Source organism: Mercenaria mercenaria, chromosome 1, assembly GCF_021730395.1.
Source record: "Mercenaria mercenaria strain notata chromosome 1, MADL_Memer_1, whole genome shotgun sequence".
NCBI lineage: Eukaryota > Metazoa > Mollusca > Bivalvia > Venerida > Veneridae > Mercenaria > Mercenaria mercenaria.
The window spans coordinates 29,206,847-29,232,100 of NC_069361.1; the positions used below are offsets into that span (position 1 = coordinate 29,206,847).

The 25,254-nt window shown below is 32.3% G+C and overlaps 2 protein-coding genes across 2 annotated transcripts in view; one reads left to right on the forward strand and one right to left on the reverse strand.

Annotated features, from left to right (window-relative positions):
- LOC123523838 (uncharacterized) overlaps window positions 1–22,306 on the reverse strand; it is a 77,537-nt gene extending 55,231 nt beyond the window's left edge. The window contains exon 1 of the mRNA XM_053538141.1: window positions 22,070–22,306. Within this exon, the coding sequence (XP_053394116.1) occupies window positions 22,070–22,306 (237 nt within the window). The remainder of the gene's footprint in view (window positions 1–22,069) is intronic.
- A 365-nt stretch (window positions 22,307–22,671) lies between these two features.
- Window positions 22,672–24,585, forward strand: LOC128555550 (uncharacterized). The gene has a single exon (XM_053538194.1). The coding sequence runs from the start codon at window positions 22,672–22,674 to the stop codon at window positions 24,583–24,585; it is 1,914 nt and encodes a 637-aa protein (XP_053394169.1).
- The last annotated feature ends 669 nt before the right edge of the window (window positions 24,586–25,254 follow it).

Genomic DNA, 25,254 nt, shown 5'->3' on the forward strand with positions numbered 1-25,254 from the left:
TGACGACCATATAGCAAATAAAAGCTTTCGTCCTACATCTGTTTCCGTATAATCACAAGCGATCGGAGACCTTGAAAGGTGCGCAGGTATAATCAATGACTTGATGAATAGAAACAAACTGAAAATAAACACTTCCAAAACTGAATTTATTATGTTTGGTAGCAGACCTCAGTTGAACAAATGTTTTACAAATTCCATTAACATTGCTGGTGATGATGTCAAACGTGAAAGCACAATTAGATATCTCGGTGCATTTTTTGACGAAACCTTGAACTTTAAAGATCATGCAAATCTCAAATGTCGTACAGTCATGTTGGATTACCTACGAATTAAGAACATCCGAAAATACTTAACAAAAGCAGCCACTGAAATTTTAATATTCTCTCTAGTTATATCACATCTGGATTATTGCAATGTCATACTGTATGGTGTAGCTAACTGTGAGTTGCGTAAGATGCAACGTATTCAAAACATGTGCGCAAAACTTGTCCTTAACAGGAGGAAATTTGACAGCTCTAAACAAGCATTGTATCACTTACATTGGTTGCCGGTGAAAGCAAGAGTTGAGTTCTAGATACTTTCTTTCATATATAGCTGTCGCACTGGCAGAGCACCTCTGTATTTAACAGAATTGCCTACAGGGTATATTCCTAGTAGACAAGGTTTGAGATCGTCTGAAAATTCTGAATGTCGTTATGTTGTTCCGTACAACAAGTGCAAAACATTCAATGATAGAAGTTTCTGTACTATTGGTCCAAAACTTTGGAATAAACTGCCGTTAGAACTACCCAAAAGTAGATCACTTGACACATTCAAAAGAAATCTTAAGACACTGTATTTCAGAGATTTCGCGGCATTGTTTTAAAAAATTTTATTACTGTTTATCATGCGAAAATAGCAGGTGATAGTTCTTAAATTTTTGTAAAAGGTTTTACATTTCAACAGTTATATTTCCAAGGTTTGTTTAATAAACGCACTTGTTGGTAAGGCTCTATGGGTAGGGTGGTGTGTAGGATTATTTTCTTGATTTACGGGGTGGGGGGGGGGGGGGGGGGGGTGAACCTCTATATGCAGCTCGTCTGGGCGTACCAGATGCTTTAAGCACTGGTATTTGCAATAGGGGTAAAATGATCTCAAAAGGAGGGTTGGAGTCTCCAGTCTGGAGAAACACAGTTTCTATTTTATTGATTACAATGCCTAGAAAAAAGTATCAATACGTTCTATAAATAAATCTACATATATACATCTCTTTTTCTCTGGGATGAACTAACTTTTATATTTTTATTCTTTACAACTTACTTATCAACTTACTTTTGGTCTTCATAAAACTTTGCTAAACGTAATTTTCAAGTAAATTCCTGAATGTTCCTTACGTTTTAAACCTTAAGTATCTTTAATATATTTTATAATATATTTTATACTTGAATAACCGTGTTCTAGCCTCATAGGTCGGTCTGTGAAATAAAAACACTCTTGCGAGGAGTGTAACGAATATCAGCCATTACTCTGTGTATACCTACTGTAATCGTTAAAGACATAATAAGGGTTATTCCTTGCATTTCTAGAATTGATTTGCAGCCTTTCTTGTTTGCAATTTCGTTAAATGTTTCGCAAACTGGCGACCAAAGTCTGTTATGCTTTTGTCTATCATGGAACCTATAAGGGAATTTGTGCATTATTTCATATATTAGTTTTTCTATTCATAAATTTCTATATTGCACGAAAATTGCTGTTTTTTGCACCAGTTTCAATTTTCTTATGCCCCCATCTCTCATAAAAAACAACAACAAAACAACAACAAAAAAAAAAAAAAAAAAACAACAATATTTTTACTTTCTGTACAGAGTCCATGACCTTGACAAAATGTTACCCTCCTGGGAGTTTGTTCTTTACTCTGCATAGTTTAAAGTACTTTTAATCTCACAATTAAAGCAGCTCCCCAAATAGAGAATATGATTAATAATGTATACCATGTAAGAAAACCACTCCGTGTTATACCACGCTTATGGCAACGGTCACGCGGAGAAATTGTTTCAAACGAGTCTTTGTCATGAATTTCTGTCACGAGTGTCATGACGATTTGTGTTATTTACCGAAATGTTTATCTCATATATCACTGATGAATATTAAATAAATGGGAAGACCAAATTTCCCGTATTTCTAAGATATGAATCTGTCATATTGTAGACAGAAATTCGTGACTTGGAACTATTTGTTGTCATGATGCTCTTGACATTTAAGAGGCAAAACGACATTAGATTTGCTATTTACATTTTTCTGCTCAATGAAAGTATTTTTAGTAATGAGCAAAATAACACTATATTATCAAAAAAATGTAGTGTATTGGCATGTATATTGACTGTGAACTGCCAACCCTCTTTTGTTTTGATAACAGTAAATTACATAGCAATCGTCCTGAAATCCGTTACACTTTGCTTTGCTCAGAAATCCGAAAGCAATTAAGTAAAACAAAGAATGGAATCTCTAATACTTTCTAAAGATTATGTTAAAACATATACCAACATAGGGCAAATACATTATATGATAATTTTCGAATATACGAAATAGCATGAAATTAATATTTTTATGTTTGCAGCAAAATATGCAACAGCCACATTACAACCAAAGCAATAACGACCCTTTCAAAGTCCTACTAATCGTCTATTAATATATTCACTGTCATAGAAAAAACATATCTTAGGAGGTGGCTATAGCAATGTTTCGTTGAACATTGACTGATTATTTAAATATTCTCTAAGTCATTGATAATGGCAGATTGTTTTATTGTGGAGATAAAGGAATTTACGAATCAGTGATGAGGAAAACAATAATTAAAATGGACGCTTTTGATGTTAGATTAAAGTTGCTGCGAAAAAATATATACTAAACGGATATTGTTATTAAAAACTGTTATATAAAGAATTCTGAAACATATTTTATTTCTGCAGTTGCCTCAGATGATCTTCTCTTTCAGTGAAATATTTCTCCTTCAATGCTACAGTAATGAAACGTCTAAACAGATTATAGTCATTTGATTTACAGGATACTGAAATATTGAAAAACTAAGCATTTAGTCATGGTCTGTCTGGCGGATAGTTAACTGGGTAACTGTGTTCTGCTGTTTGTATTGTGCTTTTATTAAAACAGTAATGTTTTTCGGCGAACGCCGTCCAAGAACGAATTCGTGACCTGGACTAACCCATGGCACGTGACTTAAGTTTGCAAATCAGATTACTTAATAACGGATTATAGATAATCTATCAACATGATAGATTTATGTTTAATGTTCTGAGACATTTAACAACTGGAAAAAGCAAATTTTAGTTTGGTCATATTTCAAACCGTGAAGATTGGAGAAAACTACAAAAACACATTTAGATCTAAACTTCAGTATAAATAAATTCTTTGTATAAGTTAAAGATTTGCATCTAAACTTTTACAAGCAAAAACAATTAATTGCAGTGGAAAATTTTACACTGCTTTTTCGGGAAATATTTATAATGGTTTTCAAAGATTTTTAGTACCGTTTCCGCTTTATTTAGATTCTTAATCAATTATTTGATGGGAAGAAAAGTAAATTGATACGTAAATGCAACATTCAATTATGTTCTGTTTTATTTTTTGACGTATTCAATGATTGGCCATTTCTTATAATGATGCTTTATTGGCATTTTCTCTTAAGTTAATCGCCAAACAATCGGATTACATAACAATTACATGCGACAACACTTGATAGTTTAATTAGCTGATATGTTGATTTGGAAAATTCTGTAGCTACGCAGAGATAATTTATCAGTGACATGAAATCTTTAACCATAACAATACAGATTATAGATAAGTAGATCTTTTTTCATCATTCCCGATTGAATATGAAAAGAAACTTTCTATTTAAAGGTCAGGAATTACATTTCATAGTATTTGAACTTGATAAAGACAGAGCGTTTAAAATACAAAACTGATCGAATCTTATAGTGAAGAAATAGCTTAAAAATTTATATATTCACTAAGTAAAAAAATAATGATGAATATTAAATATGATAATATTCAGACTGCTCTGAACTTTTTTCTAAGAGTGTCACCATATGTGTTCAATGACAATATCGCATGAATGTCCAGGTTTTTAATGATAATTACGTTACGCAATATATTAAAAATATTGAAATTTGTATTTTTTGAGGGAATTATTGCAAACCATCGTTTGTAAAATCTTGCCAGTGTACAAAATGATTAATAAAAGAAAGGGCGAAACATGGCAAGTTCTTTCATTTTGTAATATTGGAAGTTTAGATTTTATTAGTGTTTCAAAAAGCTTCGTGGCAGCCATAAACTAGTTTGTATTAAAAATAACTTCTTTATGTTGTTAATTATAATGGCGTTTTAGTTGTAATGTACATTAGTATTGATTACAATAAAACTATGCAAGCGTACATTTTTCACTTCAATGTTTAAATTAATAATTCTTTACTCTTTTGTGATTTTGAAAAAGTGTTTACCATTATTTATTGAGATGTTGATAAAAGAAGTTTTGGAGTCATGTAGTATTGTATAATCCAGACTGAAGCATTTCACAATACGCCCACCATAAGTGAGAGATACTGAGAGGACTTATTTAGTGGTTTATGTATACATTTTATATTGTCAAGATAAGTTGCAGCAGTTGAATTGTGTACTTGATTTTTTGGAACTGATTACATGCAATTATAAGCATTTATCTAATTAACTTATTTAATTTAATAAAACTAAAATCATGATATATTTATTTCAATGCTTTCAAATAATTCATCAAACGAGTGTACAGATATTACGCCAAAAAAAGTAGTAGAAGTATTTTGATGTTGTCATAAATGGCGCACATATTCCGTTAATTCAGTAAAAGACGCATCTGACAGTTTTCTGTATGTATATAGGCAAAATGTTTCCAACAGACAGAATTTCTTTAAACTTTGTGTACTGACCGAGAATCAAGTTTAAAACGGATATATCATAGGTACCGGTGCTTGATCTTGAATTATCTGCCCTTGAAAATAGATGTTTTTTTCAGTATTTTCCGACTTTCAAGGGCAGACAATTCATGATTAAGGCTAGGTAACTATGATTTGCTTTATTTTATATTTCTGTTTTTGATTTGATTCTCTGACAGTAAACCCAGTTTAAAGGTCCAATACTAAGGAAAGTGAACATTTTAATTTCTTTTAAAAAGCACAGAAACTATTTCATTTTATTGGAAAATGAAAGTTGGTATGTGGAAATTCGAAATAAATCGCAGTATATGTACAATTATTTTTCTATGAAGTATGAAGAAAGTTAAAAAGACCTGGGGGGTCATTCTGTCGATTCATTGAAATTTCAACATAATACACATACATTTCTTTGAGTTCTAAAGACCTTCTGTAAATTTTGACCTGCCAATCTTCATTATTTAGTGTCTTGCTGAAGTCTATGCACTGGCTATGAAAAAAATTGCCAACTCACTTTCCCTTAGTAATGGACCTTTAAAGAAGAAATTCTGTCCGTAAGAAAAGTTTGCCCCATGTCAATATAAACACTGTGGCAAATGCCCTTGACTGTGAACATGACAAAATGATACCGCAAAGTCCTGGTCTTACCCATGGACCGAATTTCTTTAAACTTTGTATACTGAATGCAAATGACGACTTAAACAGAACTATGAATTTAAATGCACAGTTCTTAATCTTGTATTATCTGCCCTTGAAAATTGGAACAAACAGCGGTACCTATGATTAGTACATATTTCCGTTTAAAACTTGATTCTCTGTCAGTACTAAAAGGAATTCTGTCTCTAGGAAAATTTATGCCTATATACATATTGAAAACAGTCAGATGTGTCTTTAAATTGCAAATGTTAATCACTCACTTATATCATATATTAAAAATTTATTTACCAAAAAATAACATTTAATAACATAACTAAGTATCTTGTTCTTTCATTGTGCATTTGTGCTCTTGAATTCTGGCTTCCTTGCCAATACAAAAAGCATAATATATTGTATTTTATTAATATGATGGCATTGGCTTTGTATTGGATATCTAAATTCAAATAAACAAGTTGAACACATGAAGAAACAACGACTGTCTATATTTTAAGATTATTGATAATGCAAAAAATACATAATGTCACTAACATAGATGGTCCATGTGAATATTAGCACGATCATTTGTCTTTTGCTTGTTAGTTATCTCAGCGTCAATAAATGAGGGATATACGATGAAACAAATGCAAACAAGTTACCTTGATATGGATATTATATGTTAAAACAAAGTGGAAAAGGCTGTCAGCATAAGGTCTTGTATATTGTTATTTGCCAGGTTATCAAGAATGAGAAAATTAGATGGAACCTCTAGAATGTTAACTTTTCAAGCAAATGAATAACATGGAATTAATTAAGGGTATCGTTTGTCATACGTTCATATCAGCTACCTTTGATTACAGGCATAAAATGTATAAGTATATATTCAGGTGGGAACTATTATGTACTTTGTGCATAGACATATGTTGAGATTCCTAGAGTTATATTTTAGACTTCAAATTAATCGGTTTGGTATTTACAGAAGGACTTGGAAATAATTCAGTGTAATTGAATTCATGATTATTTTGATTACTTCCTTTGCATTTGTCACAACCAAGTTAAACTGTGATTGTTTATCTGATTATAGCCACCTCCTAAAATATGTCCGTTAGTTTGTCCAATGTTGAGCAAAATAGATTATTTCTTATTATTAGACTTTGTTTGATATCATTAAAGAATTTGTCTTGGATAGGGTTACAATAGGATTTCGTCATGATATCTTAATTTGCTGTTTGTTTCTATTCTTCCTTAGGATGTACAGTTTTCGAAGGTCATAGTGTGCATACTTCAACCTTTGTTTTGTCTTGATGATATAATTATGTTTGTATTTGTAACTGGAAATTGTTAGGGCAAAAAGTCTGCTGAATAAACAATCTAATGTATATGTGAACAATACTTGATTTTTTTATAGTCCTCATTGCGATGAAAAAATGATTCTCTGTTTGAATAGTCTGATGACATGATTGATTTTCATTGATGATGGCGTTTGTATACGTTGAGAATGAGCAGTAAAACGACAGGAAAACATTAAAACATAACAGTTCGAACGGGTTTAGTGATCTATATCTGCTGAGTACTTACGATTGCTGACTTCAGACCACTAAGCTTTACACTATTTCTGTTGAGCGTTTATCTAAATAAACTCTGCTGAATTGCTTTCATTTGTGGAAGCCATCTATCTAGCTTCGGGGAGATCAATGGTTCTACTCAGGTATCCGTATTAAATCATCTTCAAGTACTTCTGATCTCAACATGAAAAACTTGTAAATAATACCTAAATTAAATGGCATTGACGATTGACTTATAACTTAGCATATTATCGCTGAAACAAAATAAAGTACTTTAATAAGTTGCGCCTTTCTTGAGGATGTGTATAGTTCCTGAAAACGTAAACAATGTATTTCTCAGCACTTCGGATGTCACATGGTATTACAAAGGTATTATAAAGTTTCTGAAATTCAGCAAATAATAACATATATTTTCTGTAGCTGTCCAATCTAGACAATATGTAATCAAATGTTATAAGGGAATAACGTTTCTGAAATGTTTTCAAAATTTAAAAAAACAAAAAGAGCTTGTTGAGTCTCAATTTTGATAGTAATCTTATATTGGTTGCAAACATACTGAGGGCCAAGGAGTTTCCTCCTATTACTTTAACAATCATCATGATACTAGAATGATGTGTTGAAAACACTATGTAAAGTTGTAACCAGTTTTCGAGAAGATCTATAGGTTATAAAGGTTACTTGTTAAAATCATGTCAGTAACCGCATTCGTTGGATTGCTTTTTTGAAGTGCAATAACCCATAAGTCTGTAAATATTATGCAGATATATCCCTCGTACTGTAACTATGACGTAAAACTTTTTTCTAGATGCAATTACTTTATAGGGATAATCTAATAACAAACCAGACATAACATATTCACTAAGCCTTGTCACGAAATGTACTTATCTAAAAGCATGAGTTCACATGCAAAATAACTTCCATGATTGTTAGAAATGATTTACAGAACAAACAGAGCAATCAGAGACTGATAACATCATTCATATTCATACAGAAAGAGAATATTCAATGTTATATTTGTCATGTCAAAAACTTTACATTTAAATTACTAGAAGTAAAATCATACATTTTATGCATTTACAGACATTTTTTATGAGATATTCTGATTGAATCATGAGGTATAATAGTGAATACATTGCATTTTAATCCCGTTTGAATTAAATAGGTGGGTAACATACATGCTCTTAAAGGGAATAAAACGTTGTTTTGATATAATTTGTTTCTACTAGTATTTCTTAAAGCATATAAGGGAGTGAAAGTCTTTTTGTTTCCATGTCAACAGTAAACAAAATGGCGGATCTATTTAATGTCTAGATATTCATTTAAACCGGTTTTTTCCTTTTTATGTAAAATGATATTTCTTCTTTTCACAACAATGATATAGAGACAGTACGCGTTTTTTGTGTATTCACATCTGCAGAAACCCGTGGGATTTGTTGTTGACCGATACCTTGTACTTTAATATAACATGTTGATAAAGCTCACTACAGAAAACTGCTGTAAATTCTCCTTCAGTGTTATCACAGCGCATTAAATGCATTAAATACTAGTTTTAAAGTTTCATTTAAGTATGAACTACATGTAATATGTTAAGTGGACAGTTGTCTGGCACTCCGCGTATGAATTCCCTGTTTCCGAACATACGAGTCAAGCAAAATACAGATCACCAACAATGAAGAGATCAGTTATTTACAATTAGACTCCAGTCACGCTTTTCCATCAATGTAAAATATGATTGCGATTCATTAAAATTCTTCTTCTTGTATAACCTGGTTTCCAGTATCGCTACTTTTTGTTTCAACAAATCTGTTCCGATGTGAAACAATCAAAGGACGCGTTTGGCTTGACCTTCCAAAATGGCGATTGAAACTATTTTACACGATGCTTCGATTAAGTTTAAAATTGACAACTTAAAACCAGAACGAATACCTATTTGTGATGCTATGAGGTCTGAAAAAGACTGTATCGGTGTCCTGCAGACAGGTTTTGGAAAAATCCGTTCTAAACTACATGTTGTCTTTGAATGAACGTAAGTATCGTAGTGTATTCATTAAACCATTAATCAGATTTAAGGAAATACATTCGTAAAACAAGTAAAGTATTTCACTTCAAATGGTAACTTTAATAAAGATGAAATAGTACAGAAAATTACTTAAAATGTATATACATACATTTAACAGATTTTACTATTATTATCAATCAAAAATATTGACCAAGCAGTGCAGACATGATTGAAACAATAAATATTAATGAATGGTGAATAGAAAAGTGCTTCACATGAAAGCAGTGAGCAAACGTATTGGATGCAAATGATAAAGTAGACTAACCCGTGCACTATAATATATATATTTTTAAAACTTTTACTTTGAAAAGCAGTGCATGTAGGAGTTAAAAATGATTAATGTTCGATATCAGAATACTCAAATGATAATATTACAATCTTTTCTCGAAGACAATCTTTTAAATAAACCAATTTTGTCATAAAATATCTAAAATATGAAATTTTATAACCAATTATTTGTTATCATTCTAGACGCTAGTCTATAAAGGACCTTACCATTTGGTGTGGCTCAGTATATATATACGTACTTGCATTCGGATATAAGCCAATTATTCTTCAGGTGTGGTACTGTTGTCGCACATTTAAGGTGATCAAAAATCTATGTTTTTCCCGAAAAATTACGGCGAGGAGCTGGGGCAGGGGAAGTAAGTACATATACGGAGTTAGCTGAATTTCTAATTTCGAGAATAAAAAAAACTGCATATAATGCCATAGCACATTTATGAACCACAAAGTGTTGTTTCATAGGCATTGATCTTCTTTAATTGCAGTATCTCAGACGCAGCCAGCAAACGTATTGGATGCAAATGATAAAGTAGACTAACCCGTGCACTATATTACAATCTTTTTTCGAAGATAATCTTTTAAATAAACCAATTTTGTCATAAAATATCTAAAATATGAAATTTTATAACCAATTTTTTGTTATCATTCTAGACGCTAGTCTATAAAGGACCTTACCATTTGGTGTGGCTCAGTATATATATACGTACTTGCATTCGAATATAAGCCAATAATTCTTCAGGTGTGGTACTGTTGTCGCACATTTAAGGTGATCAAAAATCTATGTTTTTCCCGAAAAATTACGGCGAGGAGCTGGGACAGGGGAAGTAAGTACATAAACGGAGTCTTCCTTTGAGGTAAATGTTTTAAAGTTCCTTCGAAATACGCACTGTTGTAACTCAAAACTTTTTAGTATTGTTCAGGTAAAAAAAAAAACACTGTTTCATGGCTTACACGAAGGTAGAATTTTTATCATACCCTCTCCATTTGAAGAGGAAAGTAAAAATGAATCCAATATTATTTGTTTAGGTTTCCTCAATTCAACGATTCATTTTCTTTTCATTTTAATCCTTTGCAGTTTTTTGGATATGCCCTGTGTTTTTTTTTGTGACAAAATTACTACATCCAGGTATGGCCTTTAGGTCTTCAGTTTTGTCAGATGTCAATTTCATTTTGTGGTTCAAGTTATTGTTAGCTGAATTTCTAATTTCGAGAATAAAAAAAACTGCATATAATGCCATAGCACATTTATGAACCACAAAGTGTTGTTTCATAGGCATTGATCTTCTTTAATTGCAGTATCTCAGACGCAGCCATGATATTTCGCCATAAGAATTATTAATGCATATTAATCATTTATTGAAAATAATCCCAGTTATGTAAAGAATATTCTTTACTTTTACTTTCAAAATATTGAAAGCAAGGCTCTGACTGCCAACCGGATAGGTCATCTAAGCGTGACCCTCTATTGACAACAGTTATTTAAACCTTGTTAGATATTGACCTAAGAGTTAAGTACATCTTAAACGTGTATATGTCTGACAAGTTAATCAAAAACATCTGTCGTTCATAAAGAAGTTTACCTTGGTTTACTTTTTTTGAACTTCATTTGCCTCTATGGTTGAGATAGGTTTAGCTAGCTGTTCATATAACACATAATTTTATTTGAGCCAGGTTATATATAGTTTTCAATGTCTTTATGTATATGCAAGTGGTACGATTCTAGCCAAGAGACATTCTTATAAATGGAGGCACATATTGCGACTCCTTTGTATGCTGTTTTCTTTGTAGTTAAACACAAGAGCTACAAGTGTATAAATTAACGTCTAGGTTGCTAGATCAACACCAATGTCATCTGTCTGGTAATGTATTTTGCAACATCTCTGGTACAGTTAATGCAGGCACCATAAATGTAAACAGCTACAGCAGAAAATAACTTTTTATCTATGTTCCAATCGTCCAGACTCTAGTGTTTACGTAGCCGCAATGTCCTGGTGTTTATTTCACACTTTACGTATTAACGTGTCGTTGTAAGTCACGTGATAGAAATGGCATAGACTTCATAAACATTGAATGCAGTTTCATTTGTATCTGATCTATGATGTTATTTAAAATAATATTTTCACAGTTGTTATTACTTTATACTTTAATAAAACAATAAATATTGGAAATTTCCGTTATGCTACGATTACATGGGTAGGTGTTTATAACAGCGTACGGCCCGCCGAATGACATATCGGACAAAAGATAGTGCTGTAAAATGCGAAGTATTTGTGTGGTTTTAATCGAAAAAATAAATATGTCCCAATATTTTTATAAGTTAAGAAAATAAAAGCACATGTATTATTTCTTGAATATTTTTACTGTTTGACCTTTTAAAGTCATAACATTTTCTCCCGTGAATTCTGGCTTAAATTGATTCTGCATGCTCCAGATTAAAATTATACATCATTCTCAGGTTACAGGAGTGTATGTAGTAATATGAACTTTTGAATTTTAAAAGGTACCTTAAATGAAGTCAATTTTATTGGCAAAATGTATTATGCAATATGTCAAATGGCCCGTGAAACATTTTGAATTATTTCTTTAAAATGTTATAATAAGAAAAAATCACAGAAAAATTTCTTTTAAGCTAACGAATATGATTAAAAAAAGATTCATCAACAAATATAACAAATATTTAATGAAGGAAGATGTTTTGTGTCAAAAAGAATATTACCTATTAAAATCGTTTTTGTCTCCGAAAAGACCCTATGAAATTTTAACAAAAGTTATCCATTTTTAGTCAATATCAAATATTAAACCATACTTTTTAATGATAATGTACCTTTAACGGGTAGAGTGAGCGATCTTTTTAACAACTGAAACACACCTGCTTGATTATTATCCCTATGACAATATTCAATTGAGTAGCAATCCAGTCCTAGTAATTCGTCATTTAACGACTTTTGGTAGAACAAGTGTTACTATATTTATTTACATATTTAAGATACAGTAAATGATGAGTCCATGGTTTGCTCTTTCAAGGCTGAACTTGTCAGCCTCAACCTTCAAAAGATCAATTCAAAATTGCCTCCATGGTATTTTCATATATCCGATGTAATATCCATTATCAAGCATAAATGCATTTTATGTAATCTAAAAGAATATGTCTAATCATTTTCACATTTTTACTAAATTTTGCAAATAAAAAGTCTTACATTTCATAATAACTATGGCAGACATCTTGATTTTCAAAACTGCCGCCATATTTCAATGTTTCCTTTCGAAATGATGGTAAAGCAGCACTACCTTATTATCTATGAACATTTTCCGTATTAATGAACTTTTTACTGATAGAAGTGAGTATATCATAAAAGTGAAATATGTTATCAGTCAATTAGTTTATACATAATTTATTTTAGGTCGATTTTTAAGGAAGTTCTACAACTTATATTAATCACTATCGACAGCTTATTCCTGATGGAATCCATCGCCACGAGGGTATGAGAGAATAGGCCAGTTTCCCTTTTTAATGCTGAGCGCCAAGCAAGGGAGATACTGGTACCATTTTTCACGTCTTTGGTATGACGCGGCCGGGGATCGGTCAGTCAATTAAATGACAAGGTCACAGTTAATACCAAAGTCAAAATGTCAACATTTCTATGATAGTTAATGATACGTCTTTAAAACAATTTGAACAGAATTACATACGTATATACTATGCGCATAATTATAACTCCCTTTGAAACTTGAAATTAAATTCAAATTCAAGATGGCTAACAAAATGGCCGCCAAGATGAACAAAGTACCCCGTTCAACCTTCTCTGTAGTTTAAAATATGGCAATGGCTAAAATGCATCATGATAGTACATATTCTCTACAGATACGGGTTTGTAGAAAGTGTTCAAATAGATGCCTTATTGATTACAGATACACATTCTTCTGTACTTCAACATTTTTTCTTGCTTTTACATTGTGTTTGCAAGAAAAACATAACAAAGGTAGGGATCAAGTATAAGTATGCTAATTAATATGGGACTCAGACTGCCATTTTATAGTAAAAGGAAGTTGTCAGGAAACACGGATATTAGAAATACATTTTTTCGTGTAATTGTAGGGCAATTTATAAAATAAAATTGTTACGTATTTATTACAGTATCACCGCTACTGAAAGGAACAGCCATGCTTGACATTAACAGTATTATTCACTGATTCCCACAGCCGAACTCCAGGCTCTAGGTTGGTAGACAATCGGTTGCTATTCTTTAACTGGGTGGCAGGTCTGCAGTCGTTTTCCCTTCAGTAACAAGTACCGCCTCGAAAAGGAAACGCACTTTCGCTCTGCCGATGGCTTGGGAGGCGTCTTATCCACTGGGTGGCCGTAGCTCGGTGTCAGACACAATACGTCCATATTGTTTATTTTGGCAATCTAAAGGTACCTGCACTCATCTGTAGAGTCTATCATAACAATGTAGAATCTACAAACAAACATTTTCTTATATGACATTATATGATCATTTTGAAAGGGTACTTTCATAGTTTTGCTGGTTTTAAATGTCTTCCATGAAGTGGTTTGCATGTGACTAGCTATATATGACTCTGATCATATACTGTTATAGCATGCGGAGCTTTGGATTATCCGCCGTTCTTTAGCGGTTTCAATCAAATGTTCTGACAAGAGTACGAGAAAAAATGTATCAGAGTAATAACATTTGCATCTTTCAACCGAGTATCCGAGAGTATTTATCGCATGCAATACCAGTCTAGTGCCTAAAGACGGTTGCAATGACCTTGTTAGCAGGTGATTGTAATACTGATGTGGATGATAGGAACTGGTTAAATTCGCATTGGTATCGTCCTTATTCTGTGACAATGGTACATCTCAATTTTCTACTATTCGTCACTTGTCGTCGAATTAAACTAAACATACATTCTAAATTCAGATTGCAAGCCTTTGATTGTTTAACTAGAGCTCAAATAATTGCAGACTTGTAAGCATGTATCTTGAAACTTGCAGTACTTTGTACAGTTACAATTATTTAAAGAACATTAAGATTGTAGACTGACTAGCATCAAGCGTCGCATGAGTTATCATAGTTAATCTAATTGTGTTTAGTGTTGGGATGTTATGGTTCAATAATTTCTCTTTAGTTATGGCCCTTCATTTGTCGCATTTTACAATTTCTGCACGGTAAGTGGTGAGACACATACGTTTTCCAAAAAAAAAACAAAAAAAAACAAGCTTTAGTTAAAGTTGGATGCATTCTACGTTTCCGAAGGGTCTTTTTATAGATTTAATTCTTAATCTAACACTCATATATGTAAAGAATGAACGAGTTTTTGTTGTTTAAGGTATGACCTACCTAATGGTAAATATTTTAAATGTTCGAAACATGTTACAGCAATATACAGTATCCAGTGAGAGACTTATATGCAAAACAACTTTTACCGTGCCGTTTTTTATAAATTTTGTATAAATCATGATATTTCCTCAAGCTCAAGTAGATACAAATTTCAAAGTGATGGCCACAGTCCAAAACGTTTGCAGCGAATTCATTATACCAATTATTTTGATAAAAGAAACGTCAAACTATTTGTAAACAACTATAAAACACAAAATAAAACTGTGAATATCATTTTTGTCCAGGATACCTCAAGTAAAAGGATTTAATGAGACAGAATTCTATCTCAAACATTGAAAAATTAAGGTCGAGCCATGTGGGACTGTTATAAATTTTGCTCACTTCATTCAAAAATAACCTTGAGGAAGACAAAACACCTGCCTACATTTCTTCCACAATATGTAATCTAAAGAGTAAAGGCAAAATGGAGAACTTTAACCGTATGTAACTCAGTATTTTTAAAGCTGTCTAACTCTGCCACCTTCTGTTTGACAGGTTAATACACTTTGGACAGCAAGAAATCACTTATTAAATGAAACAATTTCACTTTTGTACAATAAATCAATAATAAGTCTTGAAAAAAAGTTTTAAAAAAGGAATTTAAGGAAAACAACTTTTGGTCTCAGTTGGTCTTGAACCTATACCCCACTGAAAAATTTAAATCAAAGTCAAGGAGGAAAAAAGGAGGTACATTATGATATGGGTCATACATTAAGATACGTTTTCAGGCAATAGTATTACGGAAATGTAAGAAAAATTGAAAGGGAATACGTTGTATGCCTTGGCGTCCCTTTTGTTGGCCGTCTTAGATTTACCATTAAACACCAAATTTCAAAATTCACTTTAAAAACATGAAGTGTCATTTAACTTTACATAAAGCAGAGAAACGTGGCATTTAGATATTGCCATTTTGTTCGCAAATTGGAAACATATATTATGTTTATTCAATTTAGTCTTTATAACTCATACAAAAGATTTAATTAATGTAAAGGTAGATATAATAGGGTTATTATAACAGTAGCTGGATCTGGGATGCAGTATTCGGCTCGAGTGGATTTTGCTAGATCGGATCTCACGAGGCGCGCAAGCGCCGAGTGTGATCCGACCTTGCAAAATCCACGAGAGCCGAATACAAAATCCAAGATCCAGCTACTGTTATAATGACCCTTTTATTATATACCTTTACCATTTTGATTCTTGTTTTGTTCTTGAACGAAATCTTCAATGTTTATCGATATTAATTGGAACTAAGTGAAGTTTTTATGTGCACTATTTATAGAAATGTGTCGTGTCATGCATATTAATGAAAATAGTCCGGCAGCATACAATACGGAAGGTACAATACGGAATTTAAAAGGTACAATACGGAATTTTTGTCTGTGTGTTCATATTTAATTGTAAAATACAAGCTGATTTTTTACAGAATTTATTTAGGTATATAATAAATGAACATATTTATATTATTTCTGTATGATATGTATCAAATATCGTGGCGACCATTTTGAATGGACTTCTTTGAAGGTCAAGGTCATAATAAGTACAATCAACTTGACTCGGCATTTATGAACTATTCTTTATACTGTATAATAAAATGTTTTCGTCTTTAAAGACAAACAGTTGAATCTATTGTATACTTTGTAGAAGTTAACGTCCAAGTAAGAAAATTCAAGTAATAAAAGTTTGTGAAAAATTACATTCTTGTCACATAAATTACATCGCAGGAGTTGACTATCTCCATTTTATATATTTTACTTGTATAACAACAGTTTAATAATGACGTCATTTGAAGTACAGAAGTTGCATTTTCTTGTATTTAATGTGTAAAAAAGAAAAAACAGATTCTCGCATTTTATTTTATATTTCATACGATTCTATATTAAATTGATAAAAGGCAGCACCATTTATAGTTTTGAGTTCCTAATTTTGAAAACTCCATATCTTTAAGAAATATATAATGTCATAAAAAAGACATTTAAAACTTAAAAATGAATATATAAGTTGTTATTATAAAGTTTCTTTGACACAATAATATCCAATTAACCAGTAAAATGAAACTTATCCCAAAACGAATTTACGATTATGTTGTTGTTGTTATATATTTTATACAAATGCAAAATACTTAAAATAGCTTGGTTACATGCATTTGACAAACAAATATTAGGATATTTATATTAAGTCAGACATTAAGAAAACCAAACATTAAAATTAATTAAACCCTACCTTCATATGACAACATATTGCTCAGGTGTTTTGAAAGCGAAAGTTACCATAAATTTTATGGTTTATGGGTATTAATTATGATTGAAAGAAATTTATCAAAAGGTTCCTGTTTTGTTCATATCTCCGAAAAGGTCATATGACCTAAAGGTGCTTTAAAAACACAACCAACAACAACCCTAAAAGGAAGGTACAGACTTTTGCAACAAAGGATTAATATAAATTACAGTTAAGTAATTATTGGTAAAGGTTACGTAAAGGAAGTACCTGTGTATTATACAATGCATGAATGTCATTCATTTCTATGACTTCATTATAGTTGGTGGTAAGATATACTTTTCCTACAGTCTGTTTTACTTAAGAAGAGACAACTGAACACATTATAGTTAATATAATAATTAGTTATTGCTAATTAGAAAACTTTATAACATTCCATTTAAAAAAATGCAACAGATTCTATCAAACTTTAGCCGGAATCATGTATTCGTGTAAACATCCGACGAAGGTGGTTTTTAAAATTGCTATTTAAGTAAAAGTGTACTTTTGAGCAGTTTGCACTGACTATTACGTATGATAGGATTACATTACATATTTATCATATAAATGTGTTTTAGATATTGTCTTGATGTATTTGCTTACAGCACTGAACAAGTAAAGAAACACATATGGAATATAGATTATGTATTAAAAGAAAAATACAATAGCAATTTTCATTATAGAGCTGCATATTTTTTCAAAAGATTTTTAAAATGAATATAAACAGTGCTATACAATTTTTGCAATAATAATAATAAAACAAGCACAGATTGTTATTATTTTACCGTGCAAGATTGTACCTCAGATTAATTATACAGAAATGGAATTGTCGCATTCAGCACACGATACTATATCCCAGTACAACCCGTTTTCGGACAGCTAACGGTATATCGCTACGGTTTCGCTACGTGGAAAATGTTCAACAATTATAAATGCTGGAGTTTTGTTCAACATCCATTAATCCTAAAAAATACGCAAGTAAACAAACCTCATCCCGCAGCATGTTTTAGATATCCTTTCCAAACATGGCTGACCCACTTTTCCATTAACCGGAAGTTGTACAACCCATTTTCGGACACCTGCTTTAAAATATACTGCGCTCCAAAGTTTACGTCACAAAAAGTCAGAAACAGTTTAAACAAATCTCGAACATCAAATGTAACTGTTAGTAACAAGAAAAATACCAAAAACATATTTACAAAGAATTTCAGCGTTAGTTTATGGAGTTAGTAGGTGGGATCAGCACAAATGGGGCACAGGAACGTGTCTCCTATTCTGATTACCCTCACTGTTACATACAAAATGATAAGTGTACTCATCCCTTACATATTATCAGCATAAGGTCTATATAACCCCCTAGTGGGCACATGCTTCTGAAAAGAAACAGAGAAAAAAAAAACTACTATTTACTACTACTACTATTTAAAATTTTATTAACCAAATGATTAAGAAAACCTCGTAAGGTACACTGGTCTATAAGCGGTAGCTTTTTGTGTGAAGTATACTTTTGCAAAATTTGATAGTGGGGGCGGAGCCTGTAAAATAACCTAATCTGTCAGACGACCAGAGCTTTCAACATGAAAACATAGGATTTATTTCTAGAAACACATATTTTGAACGTGAAAATTTGGGAATAGTGAAAAACATTAAAAATGTAACAGTAATAAGTTTTTATCATTTGCTTACCATTTTAATTTCAATATTTCTTCAAAACTACCAGCGTGACATTTGTATCTGTAAGAGATCCTAGGTCTGTCCTTACTAACTGTGTCTCAATTTAATACATGCCAATAAAACAGTTTCGCTTCCTTTGACAATTTAAAATGAAAAGAAAAAAATCCTTACTGACATTTAAGCAATGCTGTAAAATACACGTCATAAGAAACAATAGACAAAAAATGTCCGTTAAAAATAAAATGTTTATGTGGTGTTATAGGAATGGGCGTAAAATGCGTTGTATTTAAAGTCTTATATTATACAGAATAGTTTCTCTAAAACCTGTATATCCAAAGGTTGTGTTTTATTGGTTTCAGCACTCCTTCCCTATTGCGTTACATATAATTACTACGGATATACAAATTCATTATATAAATTGTAGAAGAACCCACATAGCATTTGTCTGACATTTGATACAATTGTGGCCAAGGAAGTGTCAAGATACAGATATGTTACTGATATGTTTGTTCAAAATATCAGCTACTTGCTATTGCAAAGTAGAAAGTTGTTTGTACTTTAACCGATATTTTCACATAAGAAACTGCAGCATAAGTACTAGATAGGACGACAAATAAACATTTCCCTAGAAGTAATATTCATCTTACAAAGAATGTTAGGCAGAATATGTAGTGCTGAGATAGCTTGGAACAATGTCAATACCACGGAATTTAGTTTAATTATGCAGATTTGCAAACTGGGAACCCAATCAACAGTTTAAAACAAGTTATTGAATCAGACAACAATGAGGGTTTAAAATAAACATAATGATAGAAGGCAATAAGAATAGATAATATATGATGTCAAATACATTCCTGAAGTTCATTTGTCAAGTTATCATCTTACATTTATGCAAATAAGCTATTGGCACCAAATAAAAGTATTTTCGCTAATTCCTGATAAATTAATGTGTCAAATTAAATATCTTTTAATGTAAATAAATTCTTTTTTATGTAAATAAATGCTTTTTGTATGTAAATAAATTCTTTTTTATGTAAATTCATTATGTTTTGTCAAAAAGTCATTAGTGTTTTTGTGATATTACGTCGGTTAAGCTCATCCGAAATTCTAACTGCGAGAGATTGTTATAAAAATCCACTAAAAGCTAAGTTTGACCAGATTAATTAAAAAAAAATGAAACGACATGTCTTGGTTTCACAAGAGACGACATCTTATGCAACTGAAAATTCCATTTAATTAAATTTGAATCAGGTCATAAAAAACTCTCTCTAAAGCAGAGATAAAAGTTCAAAGAATGGCTTCAACCAATGTTTATCGGAATAAAATTTCATGTATTTCCTTGGTCTATATTATTTTGACCTAAATTCTTATGTGCATTATGTGGCTCTTACCTCCAGCCTTGAAACAAGTGTCTAATGTTTGTACTTTATTTGTACCAAATTGTTTGTTTGTCACTAGTATGTAAAAGTGAACCTGCAATCTTTCCGTTTTCAGTCAGAATTTTTGAAAAACTTCAAACGTGTCTTGAAACATGATTTCACTCACCTAGTTCTGATAAAATATTTGCACTGTTTCTTTGCTGTTGTTCTTTGCGAGCATTTTTTATCTGGAAAAACACTTTCGATTTTAGTTTCCTCTTTTCTTTTTCATTGTATCAATATCCATTTCTCTTATTACAAACTACTTCTTCCGCTGTTGTTTCCACTCATCTCTAAAAGTTTGCTCCAAGATACATTCGCCTATCTTGTTTCCAATCATCTCGTTGTCTCTTATTTCATACCATCTCATGCTCCTAAATTTAAAAATCTTCTTTTTTTTTATTTGTACTTGTTCCAGTTATTGTCTTTCTCTGTTTTTATCTTGTTCGATTTATTTAACTGTTCGATAATTGTATATATTATAGGTGAATACTTTTGGCCAATAACTTATTGTATAGTTGACAAATATTTTTGTTGGAAATATTATTGAATTGTTATAATCAAATAATTGGCTAAGATAATGTCTGTTGTTTTACCGACCCCACTTAATCTTTTCTAGATCATTACTTTTAAACTATGTAGGGGTCGTTTTCAAATTAGGAACATAGGTAGATGGCAACAGGGAGGAGTACACAGTGCACGAGAGCCAATAAAGTATGCCATGATTCATTTTCAATAATTAAATGTTCACCCCCACTTTAAGATATTTATGTAAGCCTGCATTTTTGATTGCTTTAAATGTATAACTTCGTATACAGGATGTGACTGTGCCATATCCAGACATTCCTATTATACAGGGAAGGACAGCCAGGCACTTTCGTAAGGATATAATACATGATATTAGTATAAAAGCTGGCTTCGAGCATATTAGTATGACAGCTGGTTTCAAACCACATTGCCTTTATGGCTGTGGTTTCGAAACTTTGGTTTCGTTTGGGATATACAGTTCTTTCATTTGATGAAACCTTCCAAGCGGCTTATGTAATGACAGTTGTTCTACCTAAGTGCAATCTGCCCAAGTGCAAAGGTTCACTATAAGAAATAGTACACAGGAAGTAAAGTATTGATGACACAAGTGTTGAAAGAAGAGTGAAGCGGACAAAATATTTGTTACACTGGTTTCTAACTAGCTGATCTCACAAATGCAACGTAATTAATGAGAAAAACTCAGGCAAAGCTTTTTCTATAAAATGAAACTTTGCAGGCACTAATCAATTCATCTATAAATCTGTGTTGAAATTTTACTCTTTATTTCGAATTTTCGGACACTTGTCCTTTTTCAAGAATATGGAAATATTTTTCTAACTAAGTAATATCCATGTAACATTTATATCACAGGAAATGAATAATGTTGACGTCCTGTCACTAAGACAACGTCACGTCATATCCTGTGTAAGACGTGACGTCGTTTCCCGCAAAAAGGGCAAGGTGCCAACATCATACATAACCAGAGAGCAAAACACAATACTAAGTGCAGCAAGATATACAAAATAATAATAATAATAAATAAATAAATAATAATAATAATAAAAATATATATATATATATAATAAATAAAAACAGCAAGATAACTGTCCAATTCATTTTAAACCCCTAAAAGTTAAAATATACAGGATGTCTATACGCAGTCAGTTTGAAAACACTAGAAATGCATGCATTGTCATTTAAGTGAAAGGACCCTCCATAGTTTTTAGAATTACACAAGTTAAGTTAAAGAATCCAAGGGTCACTACTGATGACTATTAACGACTTTACTGAATGCATTTTAAATATTAAGTTTTACGTTACATCCCTGGGGTGTCTTCGTGCCTAGCCTCTTTATCCATTCCTCTTCTACCATCTGTCTGTAAATGCGTCCTTCGTTAAACACCTTTTGAAGTACTGCAACCTTTACATCTTCTGCTGTATGACCCCCGAAATGCCTCATAATTGGTTTATCTGCTTGTTGACGGACATCTCTAAGATGTTCTTCTGTGCGTTCTTTCAGGGATCTTTCTGTCTCTCCTACATAAACTGTCATGTCACACCGTGAGCAGACCAGAGCATATATTAAGTTTCTGTCAGTACATTTTGGAACTGAGGCTGTATTGTAGCTGCTGTTTTTGTCAGTGGACCAGACTTCTCCCATGTGGAGAGACAAACATATTCTACATTTACATAGGTTAACTGACTGCTTTAAAGCCTTGTTTGTTTTCCCGTGCACTAGGATGTCACATATATTTTTGTCTCTTCTGTAGGCAATAATGGGTGGAGATTGGAACACTTCCATCATCTTCTCAGATCTATATAAAATGTTCATATGTTTCCTAACAATTGAGTGGATATTAGGGAGCTGCTTGGTATATGTTAATACTATATACCAAGCAGCTCCCTAAGGGCCGAGACATGTGGCTTGACCTGTACATTGAAATGGTGAAAAATGACATAGTTAACTGTTTGAAAAAGGTGGGGAAGATGAATGTTACTGCTGAAGAACAGAAAGCTTTTCAATCCCTGTTACACAATAATGATATTGTTATAAGGCCTGCTGACAAAGGATCTGGTATTGTTGTTCTAGACAAAACAAGTTATCTAAATAGTCTACAGAAAGAAATGGAGGAGAGTGATTCATACGCAGAGTCCGAGAATGATCTAACGCAGACATCTATGAAAGAAGTAAAGAAATTAGTAAATAGTATGAGTAGAAATGGATCAATCCCAAAAGACATGAAACAGTACTTATTGCCTAAATATCCAAAGGCTGGTTCTCTAAAAGGTAATCCGAAACTTCATAAAAAGAGTGTGCCAATGAGGTCAATTGTAAATGGAATGAACACACCAACTGAAAGATTGGCAGAGCTTGCAGAACATGAACTGAATGAATTTGTAACCTCATCACCAAGTTACATCCGGGACACTACTGACTTTATAAACAAACTGAAAGACATTCAGACACCACTTCCTGAAGGTACATTGCTATTCTGCTTTGATGTCTGTAAATTATATCCATCTGTTCCCAAGAAAGAAGGTATTGATGCATGTAGGATAGGTCTCAACAAAAGATCAAACATGCTTGTCCCAACTGAAGATGTGGTAAAAATGATAGAAGTCGTCCTCAACAACAATAATTTCAACCTTGGTGGTAAACACTATATACAGAAAAAAGGTATTGCTATTGGATCCAAGTTAGGAAAAAATTTTGCATGTTCATACATGAGAATCTGGGATGAGAAACTTATGAACTTTCACCAGCAACCCCTTTTCTACAAGAGATTTATAGACGATGGATTTGGTTTATGGACTGGCGGAGAGGAAAGTCTGAGAAATTTTGCGAGGCATGCAAATAGTATACACAAAGATATTCAAGTTGAACTGAGATATAGCCCAGCTAAAATAGAATTTCTAGATACATGGGTAATACTTGAGAATGGAAAAGTTTACACCAGCCTGTATAAGAAGCCCACTGATAAACAATTATATTTGCACAAAAGCTCCAATCACCCACCAAATACAAAATCAGGGTTGGCGTATGGCTTAGGTCTTAGGCTTAAGAGAATCTGTGAAAAAGAGCAAGATTACCAGAAACACAGAACTGAACTTAAACAACAACTTCGCAGAAGAGGATATAGTGGAAAAGAAGTAGAACGGCAACTGACAAAAGTAGATACTTTAGACAGAGAAGACCTATTACAAAAGCAGACTAAAAAAGGAAAAGACAAACGTGTACCACTAGTATTAACATATACCAAGCAGCTCCCTAATATCCACTCAATTGTTAGGAAACATATGAACATTTTATATAGATCTGAGAAGATGATGGAAGTGTTCCAATCTCCACCCATTATTGCCTACAGAAGAGACAAAAATATATGTGACATCCTAGTGCACGGGAAAACAAACAAGGCTTTAAAGCAGTCAGTTAACCTATGTAAATGTAGAATATGTTTGTCTCTCCACATGGGAGAAGTCTGGTCCACTGACAAAAACAGCAGCTACAATACAGCCTCAGTTCCAAAATGTACTGACAGAAACTTAATATATGCTCTGGTCTGCTCACGGTGTGACATGACAGTTTATGTAGGAGAGACAGAAAGATCCCTGAAAGAACGCACAGAAGAACATCTTAGAGATGTCCGTCAACAAGCAGATAAACCAATTATGAGGCATTTCGGGGGTCATACAGCAGAAGATGTAAAGGTTGCAGTACTTCAAAAGGTGTTTAACGAAGGACGCATTTACAGACAGATGGTAGAAGAGGAATGGATAAAGAGGCTAGGCACGAAGACACCCCAGGGATGTAACGTAAAACTTAATATTTAAAATGCATTCAGTAAAGTCGTTAATAGTCATCAGTAGTGACCCTTGGATTCTTTAACTTAACTTGTGTAATTCTAAAAACTATGGAGGGTCCTTTCACTTAAATGACAATGCATGCATTTCTAGTGTTTTCAAACTGACTGCGTATAGACATCCTGTATATTTTAACTTTTAGGGGTTTAAAATGAATTGGACAGTTATCTTGCTGTTTTTATTTATTATATATATATATATATTTTTATTATTATTATTATTTATTTATTTATTATTATTATTATTTTGTATATCTTGCTGCACTTAGTATTGTGTTTTGCTCTCTGGTTATGTATGATGTTGGCACCTTGCCCTTTTTGCGGGAAACGACGTCACGTCTTACACAGGATATGACGTGACGTTGTCTTAGTGACAGGACGTCAACATTATTCATTTCCTGTGATATAAATGTTACATGGATATTACTTAGTTAGAAAAATATTTCCATATTCTTGAAAAAGGACAAGTGTCCGAAAATTCGAAATAAAGAGTAAAATTTCAACACAGATTTGTACTATACTTCCCTTCGGAAGATTTACAGACATATTGTGAATTCATCTATAGTTTTTTGGGAAAGAAAAATTCATTTTGCACGACTTTGTTTTAATAATTATGATTTTATCATGCTACAGAATATTA

What these genes read in the sequence shown, in the direction of transcription:
- LOC128555550 (XM_053538194.1), top strand. Translation starts at nt 22,672, where the DNA reads ATGTGGCTTGACCTGTACATTGAAATGGTGAAAAATGACATAGTTAAC.